Source organism: Lagenorhynchus albirostris, chromosome 2 (genome assembly GCF_949774975.1).
Source record: "Lagenorhynchus albirostris chromosome 2, mLagAlb1.1, whole genome shotgun sequence".
Lineage (NCBI taxonomy): Eukaryota > Metazoa > Chordata > Mammalia > Artiodactyla > Delphinidae > Lagenorhynchus > Lagenorhynchus albirostris.
Window position 1 is genome coordinate 132,864,851 of NC_083096.1, and position 22,801 is coordinate 132,887,651.

Consider the following 22,801-nt stretch of genomic DNA (forward strand, 5'->3'; position numbering starts at 1 on the left):
ATTCTAGACAGAAGTCTCTTATGAGACAAATGATTTGCAAAAATTTTCTCCCATTCTTTGGTTTGTTTTTTCATTTCCTTGATGGTGGTGTCTTTTGAAGCACAAAAGTTGTTAATTTTGATGATGTCCAATTCACCTTTTGTTGCTTGTGCTTTTATTCTATTTTTAATCTTTTAAAAATTCCTTGCTACTTATTTCTTGAAGGAACCAAGTCATTATGTCCTGTACAATTTACCATATTCTCAATTTTGCTAATTGCAACCCTAGGGTATTACTTAACATGTTCCCCCAACCCCTATATTTTCTATAGGCTCATAATTAAGATTCAGAGGTTTGATCAGATTTGGGTTTAAACTTCTGACAGAAATATTTCATAGGTGGTACTGTATGCATCCTAAACATCTCCTCTTTACATCACATGAGGAGGAATACAGTGACTGATTGAATTTTTTGTGATGTTAAGATTAATCAGTGGGTTCTGTTCTTATTGGCCTAACACAACCATTTAAAATTCTCCAACAGGCTCTTATTTAATGGTTTATCAGCTATAGTGTTTGGGTCAGTGCTGTCCAATAGAACTTTCTATGGTGATGGAAATGTTCTATCTGTACACTGTCCAATATGGTAGCCTCTAATCACATGTGGCTATTGAGTACTTGAAATATGCCTAATACAACTGAAAAATGACTCAAATTTTAATTAACTTAAATGTAAATGGTTACATGTGACAAGTGGTTAATGGATAGTACAGGTCTAGGTTCACTATTTCACCAGAGTCTACACTACCTCTGCACTTGTTAGCTCAAATTCTTCTAAAATAACTTCCCCTCATCAAATATGACTACCTTGGAATACAGCTCATTCAGAAAAGGCATAACTTCGGCCTGTTTTTAAAGTGGGCACTGAGTCTACATTTCAGGCCATTTTGATTGGGGTAGCCTGGCCTTTGGGCCCTTCCCAACTAAAGAACCATGAGGGGCATACATTGTTTTAGGAGGATTGTTACTGTAGTCTCCGTGTCACTTGCAGGGGGTCGGTAATAGAAACTATTGGCGCTTCATACTTCTTCCCCACAGCTCATCTCTGATTTTAGCTGCAGCTGTGGTGGACAGTTATGCACACGGATGGCTTCCTACCTGAAGCACCTACCATATCGCTCAGCTTTTTGCAGCATGGAGTGTGGGAGCAGTTAATGTCCCGAGGATCAGCCTTCAACCAAGGGTAGCTAAATACTCAACCTCACAGGGCCAATTCTGAAGTGCATACTAAACAGTTCTCCGGAGGGTGGCAGGCAGGATTAAGCTTTGCTGCCCACTGTGCTAACACTCAATAATGCCCCCTTTACTGGCTTTTTCTCCTCTAGTCCACTCTCTCTACTCCCTCTCTCCAGCTTCTAGGATCTCTTCCCTAATAAACTGCCTGCTTCCAAGTTGTGTCTCAAGCTCTGCTTTGGGGGAAATGTAAATTAGGGCAGGATCTCAAAATACTTTAGTCCATGGCATTTAGGCCCAACAGTCTTGGCTTGACTCATGTGCCTACCCCTAAACCAGTCACAGAAGCCAGGGGAATGTGCTGCTCAGCTTGGCCAGGCCTAGGTCACATGCTCATCCTTGAAACTGGGCTGCGGGAATTTGCTCCATAAAAATGTGGTGATTGAGACTGGTGGATTGAGACCTGTGTGTTTGTGTGTGTGTGTGGCGAGGGGGGGGCTGTATGTGCGGGTGTGCACACACACACACACACACACACACACACACACAGGGGGTAGTGTGGGGAGCATGGACGCTGGTCAGCCAAAACAATTCCCTTCTCAGTCCCTCTGTTGAGCTCCACACATATCCCTGAGACTGGACTCCTGTGGGACATGGATACCTGCCTACATTGGACTTGTCTGTGACGTCAGCTGTTCCCCAGAGGTGGGGACCACCATTCTTGCTTGAAGTATTCCCCAGCCTCTGTCTAGCCTGCTTACAGCTTGTCCTCTTCCTGCTCTAAATGTTCCCACCAAACTGCACAGTGCATGCAATGTCCTTTCAGACACTTTGGCAACTAGTGAGTCATGTACACAAAGAACCATTCAAAGCAAAATGTGGTCATTTCTCTGAGAGAGTAGTGAAAAGATGTTTGGAGAGCAGAGATAAAGGCATATAACATCTGGCTGGGAGCATGAGAGCAGACAAACGATTCAGCGACAATCAAGCACCCAGGACAAGCTTAAGGGTAGGATGAATGATAATAACAGTGATAATAATAACAGCAGGGTAGCTGTTATTATCCCTGTTAACAGCAGGTATAATAATAACAATGAATCCTCATAATACTCTTTCAAGTAGGTACAATTATTACCCTGTTTTAGAGTTGAGGTTAAGTAACTTGCTCAAGGTTACATAGTAAGGAGGTGGCAGCATATGATCGGGTTCCTATCATGGAGGGTCTTAAAGGCCAGCATACAGTGTTGGCCTTGACTTGTAGTTCTTTGAGTAGCTGTTTCATGTTTCCCAATGGACTCAAACTTCCTGAGAACAGCACTTTGTACTACACTTGGGGAGAAGCTACATATATACCTCTTTGAATAGACCACCTTTATTGGAGTGAGCATTATTAAACAAAATAAATGAAGTCTTCTACAGTGGTTAGAGCACTGTGGATCTGACAGGAAGTTATGGATCTGACTAATTGAGGCTTGCACCTCTGACTCAATGTGTGACTCTGGGCAAATGAACTAACAGCTCCATGCTTCTGACTTTCCAACTGTAAAAGAGAGGAAAAGAAGTATCCAACATACTTCACAGGGACACAGCAAGACCATAATAAATAAATAAATAAATAAATACACACATTAAATTCTTGCAACACTTAAGAGAAAGGTACTAAAGAAACCACGGTATTTTTCTTAGTTTCACCGTAACATCAGTAATCAGCAAATATGCATTAGGAGCCAAACACATTAGACACTATGGGATTACAACAGAATAATGAAACATGATTTCTGCTAGTCCCTGTTTTATAGGATTTGATGGGCAAGATCAGCTTGATTGGTAAATATACAGATTACTTAACAGAATATCAAAATGGTAAAGTACATTAGCGCTCATGTGGTTCAACATATATATATGAAAAATGAGATTCAAAAGGGATATGTAATAGTCTCAGGAAGAGTGTTACTAATGGGGAAACACGTGTCTTCAAAGAAAAGGCCTGGGCTCAGGGTCTGAACTTCGGTTGAAGAGGTTACCATCTGTGGGACCCGGGGCCAGTCGCTTAGTTTCTCTGAACCAAATTCCTTTCCTCTAAAATGAGGATAATAATTTACTTCCAAGAGCTGTTGTGAAGATTAAGTAAAATCATGCATGCATGTAAAACTTTAATCCAGTGCCTGGCTTAGCACCACAAGTCAACTATTATTATCGTTACCTCTGCAGGAGAAAGCTCTTTTCTGGCTCTTTTTCTGTAAGAAAAAACATTCCTTCTCCAGTCAGACCCCGTTAACAAGGTCGCAGCAGAACAGAAAGTGCTTTCAACTGCACGGAGATGGGTGCTGCAGGAACGTGGACCCAGCCCTCCCGGGCGGCACAGCACAGCCGCCTTGGCAAAGCCCATCTTCCATTTCCTTCCGTTCCTTTTCGGGAGAGCCTGGCTCCCCCCCCCCCCCCCCACGCGCTCGGTTATCTTATTCTCTTGCTTCGCCAGGTCGCTGGCCCCTCTCTGGCTTCTCTTTGCGTCCTCTCGGTCATGCGGGCCCCGCGGCAGCCGGGAGACCAGAGGCTGCGGCTCGCTCCCTCCACGCCCCAGTCTTCCTCTTCGCTTCCGCGGGCCGCAGCTGCGTTCCGAAGCCAGGGTTCCCGAGGGGATTGACGCGCTGAGGGGAGGAGCGGTTTCTTGCTGCGCGCCTCTCAGGAGCATTACGGCCGGGCTCGTTCCCGGCTCCGGCCGCCAGCCCCAGCCTCACGGGTCCGGAGCGGGGACTGGCGGAGGCGGCGAGGGAGGGAGCGCGAGTGAAGAGGCACGCGCCCGCCCGTCCGCGCCCAGACCGCCGCAGCCGCCTTAGCAGCCATGGCCGAGCGCCGCGCCTTTGCCCAGAAGATCAGCAGGTAAATCTGGGGCGTGGGGCGCGCCGCCGCAGCCGGGGGAAGAGTCGGAGAATCCTCCCGGCCCGGGCCTAGGAGACGGGTGGGTGTGGCGACGCGGACGCCGGGATCCCGCGGCCTGGTCGGCGGCTGGGCGGAGGGGCGGAGGGGCGGAGGGAGCTCTCGGCGGCCGTGGAGGCTGCCCAGGCCTGGCGCCGCCCTCCGAACCCGGCCCTTAGCCCGCGCCTCGGCCGGGGTCGCTGAGAGCCCCGCACGCCCGCGCCCCTGCCTCCGCCGGCTCCTCGGGCCCCCGGGCCTGGAGTTCGCGGCGGCTTATTGAAGGGCTGGCGGGGGAAGCTCTTCTGCCGGCCGCTCGGCGCTTCCCAAATTCTTTGTGTCCCCACCCCCGGGCTGGCCGGGGCCCTTTCCCTCTCCCCGCCCACCCCCGTTGCCCCTCAGGACGGTGCGGGGGTCCGCCCTCGTCTCCACCCCAACAAAAGATTCGGCGCGCGGCGGGCTCCCGGCCGGTGCGAGGCCCCCCCTCCTTCAAGCCTCTCACCCTTCCCAGAAATCTGACAGGAATCCTCTTTGCACCCAGGGGTCCAATTCAGAGTGGGCTCGTGCACCCAGAATCGAAAACGTACGGCCTAAATGAAAAGTTGAGAGCTTGTGGTCTGCACCTTCGGTGTCCAGCTGCCCGATCTGACGAATTGATCCTAGTAGCGTGTGAATGTAAACTGCGCCTGTGTTTCTCATAGCTCCAGAGGAAGATGGATGATAGGCAGTGTTCTTTATACACCGGCCCTTTGACTCGTGTTTTTAGAAGTCTAGCAGTGAGCAAGCGATCACGGTTGAGGTTTCTGAGCTTTTCACCCACTTGTGGTGGGGAGGTTGCCACCTTTCTCTCCCCTAAAACTAAAAATTGAATTACGGTGGAGGATTCTAACATTTGTAGACTTTCATTGTGGAATATATCAGTGGGTATGACACTAGACATGTTTTGTTTAATAAGACCATATTTCTGTTCATCTGAAGTCCCAAGAGAAGAAACATTCGAACGTATTACTTTTTCGACAATTGTATTTCTGTGACTCTGGATCTTTTTAGTTTGCTGATGTTTATTAAAGATTTTTGGACCTACCAAACAGGTCGTTTCTTAACTGCTTGGACTTCCATAGTGTTACTCTCTTTTGGCACTTTTTCATTTAAAACTAACATCTGTTTCATTTAAGCTTTGTGCTTTTCTTTTTTTCTTTCGAGCTTTAAAACACGTATTTTATTTTCTCCTTAAGAGACAAAATAGCAAGTGCTTAAGAGCATAAGCTCAGACTGTGACCACGGGCTTAAATCCTGACTGTTATTTTCTAAGTTGGCACCTTGGCCAAATTGTTTAAGGTCTTTACTTGTTTGGAAAATGGGTAAAAAAACCGGTACCCAGCTCATAGAGTTGTTGCGAACATTAAACGGAATAATTTGTGTAAAGGGTTTAGTACAGTGTATGGCCTTTACTAGCTATCATGGAACGCTTAACAGTAATTAGTATAACCTAGGGAGCTGTGATAGACTTAATAGGAAATTATTACTTTTGTTCTTTTTAAAAAATGTTTTGTAAAATAACTTGGTTTTGTTTCTGAAGGCAGTGCCATTTAAAAGTAGATGCATTACTTGACATGCATGCTTAGTATTAATTTCTCTTAAATAGAACCAAAAGCTTATCTCTGAGAACATTGTGCTGATCAAGAAAGTGCACATAAGGGAGTTAGGTGTGAAATACATACAATGTCTGTTCTCCATTCATGGAATTTGTTCTCAGATAGGGCATGACAAAACACAAGAAAAAAAGATAACCAGTTTTGCAAAACAACAAAAAAATTCAAGTTAGTATAGCCGTTTAAAGTTATAAAAGTAAGGCAATGGAAATGAAGAGACATGCATTGACTGGAGAGATACTTAGGAGGTAGGCATGGCAGTGATTGATGATTGCTTGGATAAGGAAAGTGAGGAAGACTGAAGAGTCTGGGAGGACATCCAAGTTTCTGACTTGGGCAACCAGGATGGAGGCAGTTGTTGAGTAAGGGAGGACAGGAGGAAGAATGGGTGTGAGGGTGGGAAATGAGGTGGGATGGAGATGATGATTCAGTTTTGGACATGTTGATTTTGAGGTGCTCATGGAGCATTCCAAGAGAAGTGTCTATGAGGCTGTTGGTACAGGTTTAAGGTGCAGAAGAGAGATTGGGTTGGAGATCTAGATTTGGGAGTCATCAGCAAGTAGATTGTAATTAAAGCCAGAGGAGCAGATGAGATAGTTGAGGAGGAATGCACAGGCTTAATCTGGAGGGAAGACCAAGGACAGAACTGCTATAGATGATGAATTATTATCTGCTTATTGTGAATGAAAGGTACTTTCCTCCAAGTTACCAAATATGGCTGAATAATACCTCTGAATAAATTATTGTTCTGCTTCTTAGTTTCCTACTGGGGGAAGTATAGCACAACTCTGGAGACAGACTGCCTGGTTTGACATCCTAGCACTGCCCCCCATTGTGTAAACTTGGATGAGTTACTTCCTCTCACTTTTGCCTCATTTTCCCTATCTATAAAATGGGGTTAATAGTAGGACTCACCTTATAGGATTGTTGTAAGGATTAAGTAAATCCATACGTATAAAATGCTTATGACAGTGCTTTTTAGGTAATAGTACACAGTAAGTATCACTATTTTTTTTATTATTACAGAATTTATAATATGGCCTAGGACTATTATTTGGAAGTAATAATCCTTTTTATGATATACCTATATGAACTTTGTTGCTCTGTGAAAAGCCTGTTGCTACTGGAAAACTTATTTTTCTTTTTTAAAGCTTTATGATTTTTCAGAAACCTTTACTTTGAAAAGAATTACACTGATCTCTTTTCTGGCTCAGTTTTTCCCTAGCCCTTTGCATTTAGTGCTGTTATTTTTTGAGGCTGTGATTTGGTGATTTTTCAAAGCTCTTTATTGTGCAACACTGATTGTGCTACTAACCTTGGCTCATCATAGAAAAGCAGACTTCATGTCAAGTATTGCCTCTTGTCTGTTCTCCCTACATTTATGTATGTATGTATGGCTGCGTTGGACCTTTGTTGCTCTGTGTGGACTTTCTCTAGTTGCGGTGAGCAGGGGCTATTCTTTGTTGCGGTGCACAGGCTTTTCATTGTGGTGGCTTCTCTTGGTGTAGAGCACAGGCTCTAGGCGCACGGGCTTCAGTAGTTGTGGCATGCAGGCTCAGTAGTTGTGGCTCACGGGCTCTAGAGCACAGGCTTAGTAGTTGTGGCACATGGGCTTAGTTGCTCCGTGGCATGTGGGATCTTCCTGGACCAGGGATCGAACTCATGTTCCCTGCATTGGCAGGCAGATTCTTAACTACTGAGCCACCAGGGAAGTCCCTGTTCTCCCTACTTTTTGAGGACAAGGCATATGCCTTGTTAACCTTTGTAATCACTCCCTAGTGTATAATAGGTACAATTTATGGAATGTTGATTGTAGATAAATGACCTAGGATTTTGTTTGGATTATTTTGTCCTATCACTTGATATTCAGCTGTAATGAAGAATATTTGTGTATACTTAAAACACTTTTTACCACATTCTCATCTTCATAACCCAGAGGGCAGAAGAACATAGTAAAGAAGGTAGGCTCTAGATCACATCACCCAGGTTGAAATTCTACCTATACCAAATAATAGCTGTGTAATCCTGGGCAGTTGATCTAACCTCTTTGTCTTTGTTTGCTCATCAGTAAAGTGGAGATAAAAACCTCTGTAGGATTAATTTGAGGATTAAATGAGATAATACATGTAAGACACTTAGAACTGTGCCTGAAACATAATAAGCATTCAAAAAATGTTAGCTGCTGCTATTATTCCTGTATTATTTACTGTTATTTATTTATTTGTTTATTTTTATTGGGGTATAGTTGTTTTAAAATGTTGTGTTAGTTTCTACTGTACAGTGAAGTGGAGTTCCCCGTGCTATACAGCAGGTTCTTATTAGTTATCTATTTTATACATATTAGTGTATATATGTCAATCCCAATCTCCCAATTCATCCCACCTCACCACCCCCACTTTCCCCCCTTGGTGTCCATACATTTGTTCTCTACATCTGTGTCTCTATTTCTGCCTTGCAGACCGGTTCATCTGTACCATTTTTCTAGGTTCCACATATATGCGTTAATATACGATATTTGTTTTTCTCTTTCTGACTTACTTCACCCTGTATGACAGTCTCTAGGTCCATCCACGTCTCTGCAAATGACCCAATTTCGTTCCTTATTGTGGCTGAGTAATATTCCATTGTATATATGTACCATATCTTCTTTATCCATTCCTCTGTTGATGGACACTTAGGTTGCTTCCATGTCCTGGCTATTGTAAATAGTGCTGCAATGAACACTGGAGTGCATGTGTCTTTTTGAATTATGGTTATTTACTGTTATTTATTATTCCCATAATACAGATGCAGAACTGAGGCCTACTGAGAATGAGATTATTTGCCTTAATTGAGGTTCAAACCCTAGTCCTCTGATTTCGGATCTTAAATTATTATTATTCGACTGTATTTTCTTTCTGCAAAATATTTTCTTCTGTGGTAGTTCTAGATTTTCTAACAGTGCTGCTATTAGTATACCAAAAGTTATCCTTGTTTTCTTAATCTTTGTTAATTTCGTATCATTTTGCTGCCTAAGAAGCAGAATTTAATGAAAGGCTTTCATCAGATCTTTATTTCTGAGGAAAATCCTACATTAGGATTTCCTGGGTATAGGCTTATTTATAACCTCAATTGTTTTTAGTCTTGAATCTGTTCATAGCTCTGGCTGAATAGGCTCAATCTTTTAATCTACTTTGTTCAATTCATAATCTCACTCCTGATCAAAGTAAGTCCTTTCCACATAGTATCAACTATTGCAGTGCTGCCTGTTTCATCACTTTGGACACATATACCACTTCCCTGACCTTCTGTTGTACTCATTTCACTAACTGTTAATGCTGAATATCTAACCTATTTCTTGCTCCTGAGCTGCAGAGTAGTGTTAGAGGGAGACTAGAATAGTTCAGAGTTGATCTTTAAAAAAAAAAAATTATTATTTATTTAGTTGTGCCGGCTCTTAGTTGCGGCAGGCGGACTCTTCAGTTGCAGCAGGTGGGCTTCTTAGTTGCGGCATGTGGGCTCCTCATTTGTGGCATGCAAACTCTTAGTTGTGGCATGCATGTGGGATCTAGTTCCCTGACCAGGGATGGAACCCAGGCCCCCTGCATTGGGAGTGCAGAATCTCATCCACTGTGCCACCAGGGAAGTCCCCAGAGTTGATCTTTTATTAATTAATGTCTTATCATTTGAAATGAGGTTTATTCCAAATAATGTCTCTTATTTATCATCTTTGTTTCCCTACCCCATCTTTTACCGAAAAGTTTGGGACCATACCACATGAGTCCTTCATTTTAACCTCAGCATATGACTGTCCCAATATATTGTTCAACCATCTTTCTCTTGAGCCTGAAGGGTATCTTGTACCTAAAACTTACCTGTGTTATTGTACTTTGAATCCCATACCTTGCCACCTCCTCCCAACCTTGATCTCACAATTTTCCCTTTCCTTTCTAGCATCTTCAATCTATTCTTTTTTATGGATGTTTCCCTTAAGCCATAAGACTTATCCTGCCTTTCTCATCATAAAACAAAGAACCATCGAGTCTTCTGGCATTTCTGGCTGCCAACCAATCATTTCTTTTTCTTTTATAGTCAGTTTTCTCACATGTATGTGGTATAGTCACCAGTACTTCCTGCCTGTTCTCTTTCTCATCAATCCTGGGGCCATATGGTAGTGCTTACCATGCTACCTTATGTGTACTTGGATTATAGAACTCTTGAGAATTAGGAACATCTGACTTTCTTCTTTTGCTCATCACTGATTTCATGAGGTACAGTTTTTTTTTTTTCTTTTTCTTTCTGAACTTTCTCATGCTTGCCCTCCTTTCCCCTTTCCCCCTATTTTATACTGCTTTTCAGAACTCTTTGAGGGCTGGTCTAGGTCTTTTTATCTACAGTGCTTAGCACAGAAACTTGTGTAAACTGGACGCATAAGAAGTGTAGGAATGAACGCCACCCTGCCACCTTGGAGCATCTTTCATTGCCTCACAGCAAGGTCATGGCTGATCTAGTCCCTCCCTCCTCTAATTCAAACGTGTTACAAATGAAGTCTCCCTAAAACACAGCTTTTATCATGGCATTCTTATGTTCAAAAATATAAATGTAGTGGCTTCTTATGGGGTTAAATCCAAACTCCTGCTTGCATTTTAAAGTCATCTATAATCTGGTCCTTCTCTTGTTGCTTATTCTCTAGCTTACATTTTGGACTAGTCAGTCTGGTGTTTTCACTTTACTCCCACAAATGCTCTGCTCATTTCCATCTCTATAACTGTTCTGTTGGTTTTTTTTTTTTTTTTTTTTTTTATATATCCTGCCTTTCCTTTTCTAAATCTTACCCTTTGCTTTAGAGTACTCCAAGCTGCTGTCCTGACATTTGGGATAACCATTTCCTTGCTTTTCTTTATTTTTACTACCTATGAATGCATCCCTAAGCAATATAATTTTTTATTTTTGAATTCATTTAAATAGAATCATACTGTATGTTTGTATGCTTTTCTATCTTACTACTTTTGCTCAAAATTATATCTGTCAGATTCAGCCATGATGTTACAAGCAGTTGAAGTTCACTCATTTTCATTGCTTTATATTATTTCATTGTATAAATATACCACAATTTTCCATTCTACAGTAGATGGACATTTGGGTTGTTTCCAGTTTTTGACTATTAGAAACAGTGTTGCTATGAGCATTCCTATACATATATTCTGGTACATATGTTCATGAGTTTTTCTATGGTATGCTCAGGTGTGGAATTGCTAGGTTTTTTTTTTTTTTTTTTTGCGGTACGCGGGCCTCTCACTGCTGTGGCCTGTCCCGTTGCGGAGCACAGGCTCCGGACGCGCAGGCTCAGCGGCCATGGCTCACGGGCCCAGCCGCTCCGCGGCACGTGGGATCCTCCCGGACCAGGTCACGAACCCGTGTCCCCTGCATCGGCAGGCGGACTCTCAACCACTGCGCCACCAGGGAAGCCCGAATTGCTAGGTTTTTATTGCTTGTCCTAGCAGTTTTATTTATCATCAAGTTTATTAGGCTATGCCAAACTGTTTTCTAAGATAGTTGTGGAAATTTACACTCCCACAATATTGCCTTACATAGTTACCATCACTTGGTATTGCCAGCTTTTTCATTTTGCCAATCTGGTAGATGCATGATCCTATCTTATTGTAAAAGTTTTACTACATATTTGCTTGATAACTAATGAGATTGAGCCCTGTTTTGTATGTTTATTGACCATTTGAATTTACTTTTTTGTAAATTACCTAATTAAATACTTTGCCATTTTCCTTCCTTGTTTTTTCCCTTTGGATTGTCTTTTTCTTATTGATTTGTGTGAGTACTTTATATGTATTCCGTAGATTAATCATTTATTGATTATATGTTTCGCAAATATCTTTTCCTACACTGTGGTTTGTTTTTTAATTCTTTTTATAGAGACTTTTACTTTTTTTTTGGGCTGCACATTGCGGCGTGTGGGATCTTAGTTCCCTGACCAGGGATCGAACCTGGGCCTCCTGCAGTGGAAGTGTGGGGTCTTAACCACTGGACAGCCAGGGAAGTCCAAAATGGAATCTTTTGAAAACTACGTTTTAATGCAGTATATCAGGTTTTTTTTTAACGTTTAGTATTTTGGGGGTCTTGTTTAAGAAATATTTTATTCTCTGAGGTCATTAAGATATTCATCTGATTTATAATAAACTTTGTAATTACCTCCTTTGTGTTTAGGTTTATATTCCACCTGGACTTGATATGTGTATGGTGTGAAATTTTAATTTTTTCAGAATGGATTCTCCTTTCCCCATTGATCTGTCCTGCCATGTCTATAATAGATATGTGTGTCCTTATTTGTGGGTTTTTTTTATGGGCTCTCTATTTTGTCCCAGTGGTCTAGTTATACATCTTTTCACTAATTATAAACAATTTTCATTGTAATAAGTTTTGGAATTTGGTAGACTCTCTCCTCCCACCTTAAAAAAAATAAGTGTCTTAGCTGCTCTTAGCTTTTTGAATTTCCGTGTATATTTTAGAATCCACCAAAAACAAACAAACAAAAAACTCCCAAATCCTATTAGAATTTGATTGGGATTGCATTGAATCTGTACATCAATTTGGGGGAGAAATGACATTCTTATAATACTGATTCATGGTCGTGGTGTATCTCTCCATTTATTTAGGTCTTCTTTGTATCACACAATGAAATTTTGTAGTTTTCTCCGTAAGGTTCTTGCATATCTTTTGTTAGATTTATCCCTAGGTATATAACAATTTTGTATCAGCTATATACCTTGTTAAACTCTTGTTAAATCTAAGAATGTACCTGTGGATTCCTTTGTATTTTCTTTTTCTTTTTTTAAAAATTTTTACCAAAGTTTAATAATAGTCCTTGATTCTTCAAAATGGGCACAGGCTTTTCAACTCTGGACAGTCCTCAGGTTACACAATAGCTTTGTGGGACTGATTCAACCAGAACTGTTGTGCTTTCTCAGGAAAACACAGGGTCAGTCTTTTTCAGGAGACCTTATATTCCAGCTCCATACTTGAGAAACTCCTGGTACAGGAAGACTGAACAAAGCTGAGGGGGAAGATCAGGCTGCAGTCAACCTACTTACTCTCCTGTGGCCTTTATATTTTCCATGTAGACAGCCGTATCATCTGAAAATCAAGAATTTTTGTTTTGTCTTTTCCAAACCTTGTAACTGATTTATTTTTTTGTGTTGGTCTGCAGGCTATTATCTTGCATTATTGTACAGATTTTTACTACCATTTCTACTCAACATTGTGTTAATATTGAGCATCCTCATTTTGTTTATAATCTCAAAGGGAAAGCTTTCTGTGTTTCACTTAATATTAAGCCTGGTGATTACTGTAGGTTTTTTGTAGGTACTCTTTTAGGCTGGGTTCCCTAGAAAATAGAGACTGAAACAAGGATTAAGAGTTGAGGCTTGGACTTCCCTGGTGGCGCAGTGGTTAGGAATCCACCTGCCAATGCAGGGGACACGGGTTCGAACCCTGGTCTGGGAAGATCCCACAGGCTGCGGAGCAACTAAGCCAATGTGCCACAACTACTCAGCCTGCGCTCTAGAGCCCGTGAGCCACAACTACTGAAGCCTGTGTGCTGCAACTTCTGAGCCCGCATGCTGCAACTACTGAAGCCTGAGTGCCTAGAGCCCATGTTTCACAACGAGAAAAGCCACCGCAATGAGAAGCCCACGCACTGCAACGAAGAGTGGCCCCCGCTCGCCGAAACTAGAGAAAGCCCGTGCACAGCAACGAGGACCCAACGCAGCCAACAAAAAAAAAAGTGGAGTTTTTTTCTGGGAGGCATAATCCCAGGGCATTAAAAGAGAAGAGGAAAGTGAAGAGAAGGATGGGAAACAATGTAAGGTGATACCTTATCTCGTTGGCCACTGCTTCACAAAGAGCTAAAGAGAGATCGTTTGCCAGGTGTGCACGCTTGGCCACACAGGATATCTTTAGACAGAGGAACAGTTCCTTAGATGTGTAGATGGGACTGTGGAAGAAGAGGAAGTTTATCTACCTGCTTTTCTCCTGCATCCTGTTTTCCATTAGTCAATTCAGTCTCCACAGAGAGTTAGTTTCCTTTAGTTTCTGGGATGCATCTTTTGGACCCCTTTGGCAACCGCTTGAGATGTCTCTGCTTTATCAGTGGCCTTTTACGGAAGAGACTTTTTGGTTGCAAGTGACAGAAACTCAAATCAGATTAATTTGCACATATAAAAAAAAAGGTGCTGACTCATGTTAACTGAGTACATTGGGTCCAGGGATACAGGTGATGTTAGTAGGCCTCTTATCTTCATGTCTTGGCTAGATTTTCCACAAAATTATAACAAAATGGTTACAATGAGAATTGACAGCCCCAGGCTCGAATCCTACAAGTTTAGCTGTGGCAGAAAAGATCCAGGGACACAGTTATTGGTCTGGCTTGGATCACATGTCCTTCCTTGAACCAATTACTGTGTTTAGGGATATAGGGGATTCTGGCCAGTCCTGGGTCATATGTCCTCTGTGGTTTGGGGGAGAGATGTGATGGTGTCAGCAACACCCAATCTCAAGGAATGAGTTGCTTATCAAAAAGGAGTTTCTAACCAAAAGAAGGAGGGTCAGAGTGCTGGTCCCCAAAACAACTGATATTCTTTAAATAAAATTAGTCATTTGAAGTTGTGTAGCATCCCTATAATCATTTAAATATATAGCTGTATAGTCAACTCTACTACCTGCTAAAATTTAAATGTAATTGGTGAAATACAAAAAACAAACAAAACCAGGGTAACCTGATGCCAGCTGTGGATCCCCTGTCTCTTAACTTTGTTAAGTTTAGCTCTCACCTTAATGCCAGCTCACAGCCTCCCAAAGAGGTCTACTTGGTTCTTGTTTTTTGGCTTTCCCATGCTTCTTTCTGCACCTGCACTCCTGCATCCACATGAGGTGTTCCATGTTTGTCCTGTTACACCAGAAAACTGAACTCCTTCACTCATATCAGCCTTTTAATGATTTTAAACTTTGCTAAAGATACAGGGGTGGTGGTAAGGAGCCTCAGAGTCCAAAACTTTCTTAGTGACTCCACTGCAACTCCTCTTTTTCCTGTCACCATCATTCTTTCTCTGACTATAAGCAATTTCTTACCCTTATCGTCACAGAGTAGTTCCAACCATATCCAAGCTCTTTTTGTTTTTTAAAAAGACAACTTTATAGAGGTATACTTTACATACCGTACAGTTAATTCATTTTAAGTGTACCATTCAGTGATTTTTAGGAAATTTATAAAGTTGTGAAACCATCACCCACAATCCTGTTTTAGAGCATTTTCGTCCCCCTCCCCCCAGAACCCCTTGTGCCAGTTTGTAGTCACTCCCTAGTTCCACCCCAAGCCCCAGGCAACCACTAATATGCTTTATGTCTGTCTCTCTTTCTCTAGATTTGCTTTTTCTGAACATGTCATATAAATGGAATCATACAATATGTGGCCTTTTGTGTCTGGCTTCCTTCACTTAGCATAACATTTCAAGGTTTGTCAAGTAGTAGCATGTATCAGTACTTGTGAAGTGGCATTTCATTATGGTTTTGATTTGCATTTCCCTAATGATTAGTGATGTTTTTCTTGTGCTTATTAACCATTTACATATCTATTTACATATCTGTCTATATTGGTGAACTATCAAAATCTTTTGCTCATTTTAAAATTAGATTATTTATCTTGTTTTTGAGTTGTAAGAGTTCTTTATATGTTTTAGATAAAGGTCCTTTATTAGATATATGATTTGCAAATATTTTCTCCCTGTCTGGTTAGGTTTTTTATTTTCTTAATGGTGACAATGGTGTGTTAGTTTCTGCTTTATAACAAAGTGAAAAAATATGGAACACTTCACAAATTTGCATGTCATCCTTGCACAGGGGCCATGCTAATCTTCTCTGTATCTTTCCAATTTTAGTATATGTGCGCCGAAGCGAGCACTTAATGGTGAATTTTGAAGCACAAAGATGTACATTTTGATGAACTCCAATTTATTAATTTTTTTTTCTTTTTTATGGATCATGATTTTGGTGTTGTTAGATCTAAGATTCGGCTTAATTCATACTCAAGAAGATTTCCTTCTCTGTTTTCTTCTAGAAGTTTTTATAGTTTTAGCTCTTACTTTTGGTTTATGATCCATTTAGCATTAATTTTTGTGCATGGTGTGAGAAGGGGTCTAAATTCATCTTTTGTATATGAATGTTCAGTTGATGTAACACTCTTTGTTGAAAAGACTGTCCTCTTCTCATTGAATTACCCTGATACCTTGTTAAAAATCATTGATCTGTATGTCTGTCCTTACAGTTCAAACTGTTCTGATTACTCTCATTTTACAGTAAAATTTGATAGCTGGAAGTGTAAGTCCTTCAACTTTTTTCTTCTTTTTCAAAATTGTTTTGCCTATTCTGGATTTTTTCCATTTCTGTAAACATTTTAGGATCAATATCAACATGAATTTTACCAATTTCTGCAAATATTCTTTTTTTTGTTGTTGTTGTTGTTTGTTTGTTTGTTTGTGGTACACGGGCCTCTCACTGCTGCGGCCCCTCCTGCCGCGGAGCACAGGCTCCAGACGTACAGGCCCAGCGGCCACGGCCCACGGGCCCAGCCGCTCCGCGGCATGTGGGATCTTCCCGGACCGGGGCACGAACTGCATCGGCAGGCGGACTCTCAACCACCGCGCCACCAGGGAAGCCCTCTTGGGGTTTTGACAGGAATTACATTCAATCTGTAGATTAGTTTGGGGAGAATTGCCATCAACAATATCAAGTCTTCAAATCCATGAACACAGGGCTTCCCTGGTGGCGCAGTGGTTAAGAATCCGCCTGCCACTGCAGGGGACATGAGTTCGATCCCTGGTCCGGGAAGATCCCACATGCCGTGGAGCAGCTAAGTCCATGCGCCACAACTACTGAGCCTGCACTCTAGAGCCCGTGAGCCACAACTACTGAGCCTGCGTGCCACAACTACTGAAGCTCGTGTGCCTAGAGCCCATGCTCCGCAACAAGAGAAGCCTCCACTCACCACAACTGGAGAAAAGCCCGCGCGTGGCAATGAAGACCCAATGCAGCCAAAATAAATAAATAAATAAAATAATAAAAAAAAATCCATGAACACACTGTCTCTTCATTTATTTCGAGCTTTTTTGATTTCTCTTAGTAAAGTTTTAAAGTTTTCAGTGTGCAAGTCTTATACTTCTTTTGTTAAATCTATTTCTAAGTATTATATTGTTTTTGATTTTATCATGAATGGAATTGAAGAATTATTTTTGGTTTGTTTGTTGCTGGTTTATAGAAATACAATTGATTTTTGAATATTGAATTTGTATCTTCTGACGTTCCTGAACTCATTTATTAGTTCTAGTAATTTTTGGTGGATTCCTTAAGATTTTCTGCCTACAGGATATATTGTCTGTGAATAAAGATAGTTTTATTTCTTCCTTTCCAATCTTAATGCCTTTAATTTCTTCCCTTTCCTTCCTTCCTTCCCTCCCTCCTTTCCTCCCTGTCCTTTCTTCCTCCTTCCCTCCCTTTCCTTCCCCCCTCTCTTCCTTCTTTCCATTTTTCCTTCTTTCCTTCCCATATTCCACTGGCTGGATCCTGCAGTGTAGTGTTGAATAGAAGTGGTGAGAGTACACATCCTTGCTTTCTTTCCCGTCTAAGGAAGAAAGCATTTTACCATTAAGTATGATGTTATCTGTAGGCAGATGCTGTAGGAAAGGGAAGGAGGGGACGAAAATTTGAGAAGTATTTAAGACTTAGGATGAACAGAGTTTAGCAACTAATTGTATACAGTTTACATCAGGATATAATTCATATGTTTGTGGGTAAGGAGATTCTGGCTTTATTTTTATGAAGCAGAGTGGAGTTAAGGATATATTTATTTCCTTTTGGGAGGATTGACTTTTTACAGTAGAGGTTTTTTCCCCTTCAGTTTTCTTTTTAGTTGGCAATTTCAGATCAGTGTTAATTTTTTCAAATGCTAAATTTAAAAATCTTTTTTTCTGTAGTTATAACTTAATATGTTCCATGAAGTAGGGAGCATTATTATCACCATGTTTTAGTTGAGGAAATTGAGATATAGTGAAATGCTGTAGATCAGAATGATGGGGACTTCCAAGTCTCCTTAATACAGTGCTTTCTAAATCTTTAACTTAAATGTCATCCCAAAATAGCATCAGATGGGATACATGAGTCATCTGACATCTTTTTTCCTTCATCCTCCCCCAAAAGGAACTATGTCTTAAATGTTAAGTGTATTATAGAGAAGGATTATTTCTGTTCTTTGGTTTCACAAATCAACCTGTATGTGTTTTTGTTTTCTTGGGGTTTTAGTGGTTACTGGTCCACTCTGGACCTTAATTCCTAAAGAATTCAACACAGGATAACTTACAAATGACAGTGCCTCAGATGGGAGTTTTATTCAGCCATCCGTGAGAGATAGGAAACAGATCATAGCAGTGGTGGTAGTTATTATAGTGTTCCTATTAATATGTTGGTATATACTACAGACATTTTCACTGGACATCTTTAACTGACCTCCTGGTTAGGTTCTGGAGAATATAGAAATAATTAATATAAACTATAACTAGAATTATTTACCTTTGGAAACTTGCTTCCATGGAAAGAGGCCTTGGGAGTTTTATGGATCTGAATTCAAACCGTCTCTACCTTTCATAAGTTACTCTATTTTTCAAGTTTATCTAAAAATATCTATTTTTTTCTTACTATAAAATAATATATGGTACTGCAGAAAATGTGGAAATGCAAAAGGCCCAAAAGATAAAATAAAAATCACCCATAATTCTTGATTTAGATAAAAATCTCTCAGTGGAGCTTACATTCAAGTGATGATCTTTGCGAAGACTAGAAATAGCTTAAATGTCTACAGTAGAGACTGGTTAAATACGTTGCAGTTTATTCATTTTATGGACTCTATATCAGATAAAAAGGAGAACAGTGGTTAAGAGTGGGGGCTCTGGGCTTCCCTGGTGGCGCAGTGGTTGAGAATCCGCCTGCCGATGCAGGGGGCACAGGTTCGTGCCCCGGTCCGGGAAGATCCCACATGCTGCGGAGCGGCTCTGCCTGCTGAGCCTGCGCGTCCAGAGCCTGTGCTCCGCAACGGGAGAGGCCACAACAGTGAGAGGCCCGCGTACCGCAAAAAAAAAAAAGAGTGGGGGCTCTAAGTTGAGACCTTAGTGCTATTCCTTATTGGTTGTATGACCTGAACGTCTTAAAACTTCAGTATGCTGGTATAGTGCCTACTTCATGAGTTCTTCTGAAGATTAAATGAGGTATATCAAATTTAACACTTTTATGTGTATCTGGCACATTGTAAATGCTTGATAAATATTGCTAGAATATTATTATTATTTCATGTGCTGATATGGAAAGATTCCTAAGATAATTAAGTGTATAATGTAAGATATTGAGAAAAGGTTATGTATGATGTCATATGTCATATTAAAAGATAAGGATTTCTTATATACGCACTGATGTACACACATCTTTTTCTTGAAGGACACCTAAGAAAATATTCAGTGGTCACATGTGGGGAATACGGTTGGGGATTGGAAATGGTAGAGAGTTACACCTTTTGTTTTTACTTCTTTGTGAACTTTGAGTTTTTAATACCATGTACATTTTCCTTTTATTTACTTTTTTAATCATTTTTTTTTAAAAAAGATGTCTTCCTTTATCAAGTTGTTTTGTCTTTTCTCCATACTGGAAAATCTTATTCTCTCCATACTGGAGAAATCTTATTTTCTCTGCTTCTCATAGTAAGTTTATTTACATAATTGTAGAGCTTGAATGTAGTTCTAGAACCAGCCCTTTGCAGATATGCTGAAGACGTATTAGAGACTACTTTGAGATAAGTAAACATGTTATCTTCTTAAAACATTGCTAAAAAAGAAAAGTTTCACATAGAATAAGAGAGCATTGTGTTTCAGTAGAAGTTTTTTTTTTTCTTCAGTAGTAGTTTTTAAACTTTACCAGTTAACAAATGGGATAGTAATGATGTCAGCTAGGCTCTTAAAGAAAAGGTTTTACACATGTAGAACTCTTCTGTTGTTTCAGATTTTTTCCCCCCAGCAAACACTCACCTGATTACTTGACAGTAATAGATAAAAAGGCATACTTCTTGTGTCTTTCCAATCAATTAGAAAGCAACAATACTTATAGATTAATTTCCTCTGAAAGGCATTTGGAAAGTCCATATACTAGGTAGTCTCTAAATTCTTCCTTTTCCCTTACCTCCTTTTTTCTCTCTCCACTACACCTGTCTCTCCATTCCTCTTTCTCCACCCCCCCATTGTCTTAATTGTCTTAGACATCGAGGATGTAAAGATTAATAAAATGTAGTTCCTGCACTCAAGAAGTTCCTATCAATTGTTCCATTCTAGCATTCTTATTGAACTACTTTTTTGGGGGGAGGAATTATGAATTTCGCTATAGTCTCATTTTTTTCACTTCAGCTTTTTAAACATTTTTTAAGCACCCAGAGTGTGCTAGGCACTCTGCTGGAGGGTGCAAAGATAAGTAAAGCTAATTGCTTAGTTCCTTGCAAGGAGATAGGTAAATAGATTTGAGAACAATTTGATATGACTAAGGTACTATGACTAAGGTACTGCTCGGTTTTCACAGTGGGGTAGTTCTTGATAGGAAAATGGCACCAGACAGATTTAAAAAATGTACGTTTTCTTTAATGGCAGAAATTAGCCTGCTTTGAGACATTTATACAAAAAAAGAGACATAGCGTACTCCTATCAGAAGTAAAGTTTCCTTGTCCTCCTTCATTCCTCAAGGAGGTCGCAAAGGCACCTCTGAAGAGGGAGAGTGTGCCAGGCCTGAGAAGCCATATTCTTGATACTTTACCGCACCTTTTTTTTGTCCACCATACTTTTACATCTGTGGGTCGCATTACTACTATTCTAGAAAAATCTACTTTGCAGTTTATGTGCTTCTATCACAGAGAATGTTTATAAACATTAGGCTTTCTCACTGCTGAAATCAAACTCTGTCAGCAAGCCCAGGTTTTTATTCCACCATAGAAAGCAGTCTAGCTAGTCTGCTGCCTGTCTGAACTAGCCTCCTGGAAACTCCATTTCCTTAAATGAATGCGCATAAACACAAAATGCTTTGAAAGCGCAGAGGACGAGTGTCTAACCTGAGGGAAACACGGCAGAAATAATCAGGCAGGGATATATGGAGGATATGATATACTTCTTGAAGAGTATTTAGCACATCTGTATTCCATATTTAGTTTGCTGGTTTTCTCTGTTAAGGCAGAGTAACCATAACTGAAGTGTTTTAAGCTAAATTATAGACATAATTTGCATCTCTAAAACATAAGGACATTTCCCTCCATTGTTATAATACTGTTTTCCCACATTAAAAAAACACTGATTCTTAATTATGTAATACCTTGTCCATGTTCAGATTTCTCATTATCCCCAGAAATGTCTTTTATAGCTGGTTTGTTCAAATCAAGATCCAGTTAAGGACCATTCATTGCATTTGGTTATATCGCTTAAGTCTTTTTTTCCCTTTTTGAGTAGACTTTAATTTTTAATCTTAAGTCTTTTTTATGCTAAAACTTAGCCCACTGCCTTTATTTATTTATTCATCACATTGACTTGTTGAAGAGACTTGACATTATAGAATGAGCTTTCTTCTGGTTTTTGTCTGATTGCTTTTTTTTAGTATTGTTAACACTGTTCTCTGTATTTCTTGTAATCTGGATGTTAGATATACAGGTTTGATTCAGTTCAGGTTAAATATTTGTGGCACAAATACTGGAAAGGTGATACAGTGTTGCATTTCTTTAATCTATTGTTTTCTTTATTTTGCCTCTTTTGGTCTTTAATACCAACTACACACTATGGTAGAACTGTGATTCAGTCCATCAGTCATCAGTCATGGACTTGGATAGTCACAGCATTGGAGTATCATCTGTTCTTGTCCTTTTTCTTTTGGGGATTTTTAGCTAGCCCTTTCTTGCCTTGTCTCTGATATGTGCCCTTACTTGGTATATTCCATGGTATATTCCCTTATACTTCTCCTCTGAGTTCTGTGTTTAATATAAACAGTGCCAGTTCCAAGAGATCTTATTCTCTTATTTGCATATTACATTGCAGATATTTTTTTGTGACTTTATAGGAGTAGCTCAACTAACCTCTTTTATTTTAGTCTAAACTCTCCTTACTCATCTTTACTCAAGTGTTTCCTCTGGTCCCATGAAGAACGACTAGAGATGAGAGAGGCCCAGATTGGCTTTGGGACTTTCTGGAAATCATGGTTGATCGGGCATCTGAAAGTGGGATGAGGTTAGAGGAAAGGTTAAATGCAACATAATTTTCCCTCAGGATGTGGATCCTTTGTTGGTTATTTCTAATATCCCATGGTGAACGGCCTTAGCGAGTGCTTGCTTTTGTAAAAACTGTAATGCATGTTGACATAGTGAGGGAGCTTACGGAAATGGAGAGAGTTGGTAAGGAGTTAAATAGGTCAAATATTGGATCACGTGCTTTTGGAAGGGGAAGAAGATATTCTGCTATTATAATTTAAGAGTGTAAGTAACTATGGAATTTTTGACCTACTCTTCTTTCCACTTTGCAGTTAATACTAATAGCTTATTAGAAGTAAAAAAGACTTCCTTGTATTGCTTTACTATATGAGCTTCATTAGGAGTAGGAAAAATTGTTATTAAAAAAGTAATCTGTGATAAAGGATTTTAATTGATAACAGGTACTGTTACTCCTGATAACAGTTTATTCATTAAATTTCTTGTGTTGCATACTTTGGACCATAGTATGGTTAAGAGATAACTGGTTTTTTTTGTTGTTGTTGTTTGTTTGGTGGTACACGGGCCTCTCACTGTTGTGGAGCACAGGCTCTGGACGCGCAGGCTCAGCGGCCATGGCTCACGGGCCCAGCCGCTCCGCAGCATGTGGGATCTTCCCGGACCGGGGCACAAACCCGTGTCCCCTGCATCGGCAGGTGGACTCTCAACCACTG

General features: G+C 40.5%; 1 protein-coding gene and 1 non-coding gene across 8 annotated transcripts in view; one reads left to right on the forward strand and one right to left on the reverse strand.

The window, feature by feature from the left end:
• Positions 1 to 3,857: 3,857 nt before the first annotated feature.
• Positions 3,858 to 22,801, forward strand: part of DOCK7 (dedicator of cytokinesis 7) — a 216,368-nt gene continuing 197,424 nt past the window's right edge. For 2 of the 7 annotated variants that reach the window (XM_060139876.1, XM_060139875.1), the window contains exon 1: positions 3,858 to 4,091. In XM_060139876.1, the coding sequence (XP_059995859.1) occupies positions 4,054 to 4,091 (38 nt within the window). In that variant the 5' untranslated portion in view covers positions 3,858 to 4,053. The remainder of the gene's footprint in view (positions 4,092 to 22,801) is intronic. The other 5 variants (XM_060139878.1, XM_060139879.1, XM_060139877.1 and 2 more) reach the window with 4 other exon arrangements.
• Positions 15,620 to 15,725, reverse strand: LOC132516647 (U6 spliceosomal RNA). The gene has a single exon (XR_009539454.1). It is a non-coding gene; the product is annotated as a U6 spliceosomal RNA (small nuclear RNA).